This window comes from Castanea sativa, chromosome 5 (genome assembly GCF_040712315.1).
Source record: "Castanea sativa cultivar Marrone di Chiusa Pesio chromosome 5, ASM4071231v1".
In the NCBI taxonomy this organism is placed as follows: Eukaryota; Viridiplantae; Streptophyta; class Magnoliopsida; order Fagales; family Fagaceae; genus Castanea; species Castanea sativa.
The window spans coordinates 14,771,304-14,780,147 of NC_134017.1; the positions used below are offsets into that span (position 1 = coordinate 14,771,304).

The following is an 8,844-nucleotide window of genomic DNA, read 5'->3' on the forward strand; positions in this document are numbered from 1 at the left end:
GATATTTTATATGTTTCAATATATTCTCAATTATAAAAATTAAATCATCGATTTAGTGAGCATATAATAGAGTTGTTCTTAATTCAGCTTTGAATTCTCAAGAAACACTCGAATAATTTTATAATTGATGATATTTATTTGTTGGTAAAAACTTTTACGTGTAAAATATTACAAATCATGAGAAACTACCGTTAAAAATGGAATTTCAACATTTTATTATTATAAGCACAATGTAATTTAACATTTAGATTTTAAAAAATTGTTAATATATTTTTAAATTATGCCTTACAAACTAATGTGTTGACTTTCTAACACAAAATAAAATTATAATTGAAAATTTTATTTATTATGTTGATGTGATGCCAATCAATGTTATGCATGTTGCCATCGATGGAAACATCATCATTTAATTGGAAGCTTTGGGGCTCAACCTATCATCTTAAACATGTTAAACCCCCATTGCCAATGGATAAGAACAAAGGACTCATACATAACAAAATTGGATCCGACTATAATAAATGATGCATGTATTGAGTGTACAAGGTGTGGTTATCCCCCTGCACTTGATTCATCAGCATTCAGGTGATATATCTAAAATTTTCCTAAACCTTGTTCTCTTTTTAAAATTTTATACTGATCCATCTTTAGGTATAAGGTAAGTGGATGATTTGAATCCTAAATATTTTATTTCAAAATATTAAAGTATGTCAATCAATTGATTTATAAGGCTCTTAGCAAGAATGATTTTTATTTTTTAAAGAAGAAGTAAAAAGAAAATTTTGGGAAAGAGTAATTTTTTTATATATTAAAAAAGTGGTTTTTTTTCTTTTTTATTTTATTTTAATCTTCCTATGCTATATCCGTAGTCACAAAGATCAAGTTTGGTGACAAATCAATGTAATGTCTCTTCTTCCTCCCCCAAATGACAGTTCCCCCCTCCCCTCCCCCCCGCTGCAATAATTCAGTATTTATAGGAAAAGGATTCAAAGCTAGATATCTTTACTTAGAAATGCTAAGGGATGTTAGTTGAGCTACAAAACTCTTGGTAACTTGTTATTAATATTTCCAAATTAGTATTTTTCCTTTTGACTCTTTTCTCTTTGGGTAGCCCCGGGGTAATCCTAATTAAACAAGTTTGTAAGCTTTAAGCCAAAAGTGTAGATGTGGAAGCTACATATATAAACCACAAAGGCAGCTATGGAAGGATTGATCTGAAACAATTGTAGCTATGATTGGTCCATCTGTGACCATGGTTGAAAGTCCATCCCAGCAGAAAGAACAACAAAATAATAATAATAATAATTACAGTCCCTTCCATTCCCACATCACAAATTACTTCAACTCCCCTTCTTTTAAGGTTCAAATTCTTCAAATTCACCACCGCACATCCTTGGTGCGATGGTCACTTCATAAGTATAAGTGCTTGTAAGGTATGGGGGGCAAGGGATAGGGTTCAAGTCTCCAGGAGGGAGCTTTCACACATATATATACTTAGATTATGTTAGATTAGAATTTCTATCTAGTATAAAAAAAAAATAATAATAAAAATCTTCAAATTCTTGATGTGGCCAAGTTTTGATCTACATTAATTTCACATTCCAAAATTACTGAGCTTGAGGATTCACATTGATTCTCTTTGATTTTCCACATCTTCAACAACTCTGAGGTCAAAGTTTTTCCAACTATCATTGAAAAAATTACATAGATACTCAATCTTACCAATATTGCATAATTTCACATCTTTCATTTAAGAATACTGTTAATTAGTATTAGGGCCACCCATACCCTACACTTCAAACCAGTAGTGACCAATCAGCTGGTTTTGTTACTGCAATTACCGAAATAGCTCTAGCATATGCAACTTTCTGGTGGCCTTAAAACTCATAATGCCACCAACTATCTTCCCAACTACCTTTGCCTTAATGAAGAAGATGAACTCACTATTTGTGATTTCTCCTTAACGTGTGAGCTACAGAGAAAAATCTTAACGCATGTCCACACAACAAAGAACAAATGTATAATAAAAAATTTGGAGGTAAGTCACATCTATCAAGAAAAAGTAAGCCACTCGAGGCTTCTCATTTAATGACTATTAATTCAACTTCCATCCTCTTTCTTCAAGACCAACTTCAATGGTGTCCGTTTCATACTTCATATAAGGTTCAAGTCTCAGCTCAAAGCCTCAGAACACCATTGTTGTGAAAGATGAATACCCACTTCAGAAGTGCACTGCTTTTGTTGGTCTCATTTGCACTAGCAAGATTCGGAAATGGGAAAGAATCAAGTGCTCTTGTACCAGCAATTATAACTTTTGGTGACTCTGCAGTGGATGTGGGGAACAATGACTATCTCTCCACTCTTTTCAAGGCCAATTACCCTCCATATGGGAGAGACTTTGTCAATCACCAGCCTACTGGCAGGTTTTGCAATGGCAAACTTACCACTGATATAACTGGTAAGTAGACAGCATCAATGCTAGAGTGGCTGCATAGGGATCATAACAGAGTAATGAATCAAATTTGTGAATCCATTAAAGTGGCTTTCATTGGTTGGTTTTTTACTTCGTTACCAATTATATATTTTTTTACCGCTTTGATTATATTGGTTTTTGATTTGATAGAATAAATGTGTTTTATGCTCCATTTGTTTAGCAATAAAATTTTTTTAGTAAAATACTTTTAAATGTTTAATGTGACATGTAAGATTCTTCAATGCAAACCACCAAAGTCACCGATGACCGGACCGATGGCTTTGGTGATCGAATTGCCTATGCCAGAGGTTTAACACCAGTGGCTCTGATGACCAGACCAGCTCCACTGACTGCCTAGCCAACCAACCGGCAACCTCGTCACCAAATGGGGGAAGAGTCATAGTGTGTTTTTGTAAAATGTTTTACCAAATTTTTAAAAGTAAAACATTTTAGAAAGGATTTTACAATTAACGAAAAATATTTTCAAGTTTAACTAAATTTTACAATGAAACAAACACAGTAAAATGTTGAAAATTTTAGTGTGTAAAACACTTTACAACGAAATAAAGGGAATGTTTGATATCTGTTTGCATTATTTGTGTGGAAATATAATTTGTTTAGTTAATTCACTTATCCGCTGCATAATTTTTTTTTTTAAATTAAAAAAAATCAGTTTTTTTTAATAAAAAAATTTATTTCCTTTTAATAATATAAATATGCTTTAATCTTTACTCGAATCCTACATTTTGCAGCTGTAACTCTGGGTTTTACGACTTATGCTCCAGCATATCTTAGCCCACAAGCATCAGGAAAGAACCTCCTAATTGGAGCTAACTTTGCTTCAGCTACCTCTGGTTATGATGAAAAAGCTACCGTCATTAGTGTAAAGAATTTCATCTTATGCTAGTATTTTCTCAGTTTCAAATTAGTAAACTTGATTTGATTAGAAGAGTTGATTTCTTTAAACAAATGAAATTTTGGTTTGTGGCAGCATGCAATCCCATTGTCTCAGCAGTTGGAATACTACAAGGAATTCCAATCCAAGCTAGCAAAGGTGGCTGGTAGTAAGAAAGCAACAACCATTGTATGGTTTAACTCTCTTGTATGCTCTAGTGGTAATCCGACGGGTTACCACTAGGGCATCGTCATGTGGTTGATAAGTTCCAACCTTGTCTTCACCAGAAAAGCTCAAAGTTGGTCGGACCTCCAGTCTCTCTCGTTTAGACTCAGGAGCCGAGCACTTAGTATCCGGCCTTGCTATGGACATAACCCCATAATGAGATCCCCCGATCCGACTTGGGGCTGCAAAATAACATTGATTGTTCCTAGAGACGGTCTAGAGATAGACTCTCTCTGGTATGCTAACCCAACCTAACTTCCCTATCTTGAAGGTTGATGCATAAACTGCCTTAACTTCCCCACTTTGACCAATTGCTCCAAATAATCACGAAAAGTTATACAATCCTCGATAGTGTACCCACGATCTTGGTGATACTGGCAATAGAAACTCTTATTACATTTAGCAGGGTCTCCACCCATTTTGTTTGGCCATTTGAAGTATGGCTCAAGCTTTATCTTCTTAAGGATCTGATAGGCTGGCTCCTTGAACACTGTATTGGCCACCTACACACCAGGATTCCCAGTATGCCCAGCAAAATTCATCCTAAGTCGGTTGTTACTATATCTCTCCGACTTGACATCTCTTCGATCAGGGGGAACAATCTTTGCCTTCCCCTTCCCTTACTGTTAATCTTCCTCTACTCGTTTGTGCTCATCAATCTGATCACTAAGTTGGTGCATGCTCCGCGTAGGCTTCATTGTTAAGGATTTTCTCAAATCATGCTCGGTGTGGAGATTGACCTTGAATGTCTTTATTGCTATTAGGATAGTACTCTTTAAATCCTATTGTATGATGCTATATATAACTCAATGTTGTGATTAATAAATTTGTTTTTATTATTATCTAAAATAATGATAACATGAATATTTGGACATTATCATATAGTCCATGAATGCATAATATATAATTTACGTGATTTAGTCACAAAGATATAAAATCTTTGTAAACTCGGAATTTTAGTTTGTAGTCGGTGATGAAATTGGACATTTCATCAACGAAGACTATAATATATCAACTAAGATGATTTGTCTTGATCTTGAAAGTGGAAATTTCTAGTTGTTATGTTTTAAGAGTTAAGACATATTGAACTGGACCGCTGTGAAATTTGTTATTCTCCTAACAACTGTCAAATGAATAATAAATCTCATAACTTCTATTTATATAAACTCTTAATCCTAAGAGAATAATGAACTTGATCATAAAGTGTAAGTTGCTTTGACATATCAGGAGTGAAATCTAAAGTCACGATCAAAACCTTAGTATGTTGGGCAACTGCATTTAATGTTGATGGAACATATATTCTCAAGATAGAATTCATAATCTTTTAACGGAGATATGAAATATTCCCTTGAGATAAGTTTAATGGGTTTGGTTATTCAAAGTGTTAGGCCTAACCACTTTAGTAAGGAGTTACTAAAATATATATTTATGAAATTAGATTTCATAAATATATGATGAATAACTTAAGGGATTAAATCAGGTACTCAAGAATTAAGATGTAGTAATCTTTAAAGTGGCAATCTACATCATGATTTTATATTACTATGAATATTTTAATGAAGGGGTTGCATGTATAATAAAGTCTTGGGGATATAATTTATTAATAAGGCCTAGAGTGCAATTATATTTATATAGTAGTTTTAAATATAATTAATGGTAATTTTGGACTTGTCAAGAATTGACAGAAAAGCTCAAGGCCCATTGAAACTAGAGTCTTATTTGTTCCCTTTTGGTCCCACTCCAAGCCACATACTAAAGCCCAATTAGAATGACCCAAAAGATTAGGCCAATTAAATAATCAGTTATATATAAGGAGAAAAACATAAAGAATTTGATAATGCACTTTTGTGTGGAATGAAATGGTGTGTATGTGAGTATAAGCCACTCTCTTATTCTCCCTTGAACACATGCGTATAAACTGATTGAGAGATCACACTTCTTGGGCGGAAGTGAAGTTGGAGTGAAAATTAAAAGTGTTCCCAAGTACTTCTAATCTTTGGTTTTTGAATTTTACCGCACCAAGATGCGCTTTCTTGTTCTTAAATTCTGAAACTTACATAGTACATGTTATCAATTATTAATGAAGTAGATTCGTTATTTTTCCGTTGCGTATGTTTTGTATGCGATACAAACTATGTTTTACCAATAATTACTAGATCCTCAAAATCTCCATCTATCTCATTAAGCATTTCATAGTATCTATCCGAGTAGGTTTTCAGAGTTTCACCCTCTCTCATAATCATAGATAACAAGGAATCTAAGGGACGAGGAACCCTACTGCATGTAACAAATCAGGCACCAAAAGCCATTGTGAGTTCTTGAAAAAAGCTAATTAAACCTTCTTCAAGCCCATCAAACCACCACATTGCAACAAGTCCTAGGCTAGAGGGAAAAACCTTGCACATCAAAGTTTCATTCCTAGAATGAACAGCCATCCTCTGATTAAAATAACTGACATGCTCGACCGGGTCAGTCCTCCCATTGTACATCATAAAAGTGGGTTGCGTAAAACAATGAGGGAGCTTAGCCCTATCAATTCTACGTGTAAATGGTGATTTGGAAATTTGACACAAGGCCTTACTCATTGCATCATTCCCCATGCTCCTATGAGTCAGGCTTTTATCCCTCTTCTTGTGATATCGTTTCTCCCTATCCCACCATGAAGATAGGGAAATGGATTCGTTGGGAGGTTTTCTAGAACTTGGTTTGTAACTGCCATCTCCCCCTGAATCAGATCCTGATCTAGAAGGAGATGCCTCTCACTGTTTGCAACATAATTTTCTACGCAAATGGTCTATCTCCAATTTGAGGTTCTTAGTTTCTTCCGCATGCGAAATATGGCTTCCAGTTCTAGAGTGACTTCTACTAGTATGGGTCATATGCACATCAACCTCACGATCTCTCCTCCTTTCAAGGTTAACAAACTGGTCTTCACGTTGAGATCCCACAGATTCTTCTCTGTTTGGTCCAGAACCCACCATGGTTGGTCTAAATTGTAAACGCTTCCCTTAACTTCCTATAGATGGCACCAATTGTAAGGATTGTAATTTGAACCACAGCCCACCAAGAACAATGGATGATGGCCCAAGGAGCCCAAAACAATATATTTGTTAGAGAGTGGGTTAATCAGGAAGGTGACTCAGCAAGTTAAATAAGGACCGTAGATAATAGGATTCATGTTAGCAAAAAAAGAGACACAATTTGAGAGAAGTTACACTCCTAGGTCAAGTCCGAGAATAAGATGTTCTTTTAATAACTCAAGTATATATGAATACAGTTTGTCTTTCTTTTTTTCTTTTTCTATTTTTAGATTACATGCCCCATTTGTTACGGGAGCCCTTCCCTTATATAGTCCTTTTATCCTCCATCCCATCCTTCCACCTATTGATTTTGTAGGGTTTTTAGACCCTTTAAAACACAATTGGATTAACCTAGTTAATAAGCCAAGTTATTATTTAATCCAAATTTCAGATCTAGGTTAACACAATCATATAATCATATCAATGTAAAGTGCGGAATATAAAAACCACAAAGATATGATGACCTAGGAAAACCAAACCGATAAAAAATCTGGGGAGGATTAAACCTAGCTATCCTCAAGGTAAACCTGAATCCACTATGAAAGAATCGAAGTTTGTACAATAGCGACTTAGACCACTAACATTCTATTGCTACCCACCAGTAGAAAACTTACTGACACGACCACATGCAAGCTCCGAGACCACAGACTCCTTCTTTCTTGGATTCTCCAGCAAGTACAAGCACTTCCGCTTGTGTATCTTTAAGCTCTTATGGCAACAACTGAATAATCATCAAGTTCTAGAAGAAATCTCTTTCTTGATAATCCTAAGCTTGTGTGAAGGCAAGCACCTCTTAGATCTCACAAGAGATTCACACAAACTGCAATATGAGCAACCTCAAAAACGTGGCTAGGGTTGCCTTTTATACCTAGGGCAAAACATAAAACCCTACACGTCATATGGGCTTAGGGCTGAGTTGGAAATTCTGCAGAAAAAAATAGTCTGCACGACTTTCGATCAGTCGAGTCTAATTCTCGATCGATCGAGCCAGGTAGATTTACACAATAACTTCTGCAGTTAACTCGATTCCAACTTTACATGAATGACATACTTTGAGCAAGTCTAAAACAGACTAAACACCTGTTTTGATCATGGTTTGCCAATAATACACATTAGAGTTCTAATACATTAGTTCCTAAGTACTTAGAACCTAACAAACTCCTGCTTTGACAATCCGTGACAAAACACAACTAAAAGCTCAAAGTTTACAAAGAAAAGCCCTTTTAAAAAAAATGTCAATTATAACAAATTTAATCCTAACTACTATCCATCAGTTGCAAGTGTAGACAGCAGCTCAATTGAATCAACTTGTATATTTCCTGAAACACTAAACAAAACGCATAAGCGTATGTGTGAAAAATACAAGTAAACAAAATAAATATCTTGATTTCACACAACACAAAATATAAATATATATCAATGAATAACTCATAGACATAAGTCAATAAGCAGTGAAACAATAACCATATATAAAAATGAATGTATCTCCCCCTAACAAGAATACATCAAGAGCCAAAAAAAAAAAAAATACAAAGTGAAGCACCTAGATACAATCTAATCTCCACAGGCTCACAAAAACAAAGTCTCTCCCTAACTACAAAAAAGTGCTCAAAAGTACAAATGTACTCCCCCTTTTTATGACGAAATGCCAAAGGGCAATTAGAATCCATCATCAAAAGAAGGTGGTGAAGGCAAACGTCTAAGACGCACCAAATCTGCTCGCAAAGCACGGATCTCATCAAGCATGTCCACCAAAATCTGACCATGAGCCGCTTGAACGGTCACGACAGTCTCCAAAGTACGACGAATGTCAAAGTCATCCAAAGTCGATGATGGAGGAACAGCAGCAGCACCTACAGGATCAGGAGACTCCTCACTAGAAGTAAAACCTGTAGAAGAAGAAGGGGGTACGGTACCAGAAGGCTTAACTCTAGGACATTTAGAGCGCTCTCTTATCTGAGCAGCCCTTTGCCTAAGAAAAGAGGCACCTATAGGAGCAATAATGTGTATGGGCTCAGAAGCGGGGAAGTCAGTCTAACCTAAAAACAACAAAATCCTATGAATGAAAACAGGATGAAAAAAAGCATGCGCAATAGAAAAACTCCTATAAACTTCGTTCAAAAAACGAAGAAACAAATAAGGAAAACTAATAGGAGCATTCATAACTAGAGCAT

The 8,844-nt window shown here is 35.4% G+C and overlaps 1 protein-coding gene across 1 annotated transcript; it reads left to right on the plus strand.

Annotated features, from left to right (window-relative positions):
* Nucleotides 1–2,131: 2,131 nt before the first annotated feature.
* Nucleotides 2,132–3,392, plus strand: LOC142637474 (GDSL esterase/lipase APG-like). The gene is made up of 2 exons (XM_075811750.1): nt 2,132–2,455; nt 3,223–3,392. Exons 1-2 carry the CDS (start codon nt 2,206–2,208, stop codon nt 3,375–3,377), a joined length of 405 nt encoding a protein of 134 aa, XP_075667865.1. The 5' UTR covers nt 2,132–2,205; the 3' UTR covers nt 3,378–3,392.
* The last annotated feature ends 5,452 nt before the right edge of the window (nt 3,393–8,844 follow it).

Coding starts and splice junctions, on each gene's coding strand:
- LOC142637474 (XM_075811750.1), top strand. CDS start 2,206: ATGAATACCCACTTCAGAAGTGCACTGCTTTTGTTGGTCTCATTTGCA. Junction 2,456..3,222: donor ACTTACCACTGATATAACTG/GTAAGTAGACAG, acceptor TACATTTTGCAG/CTGTAACTCTGGGTTTTACG.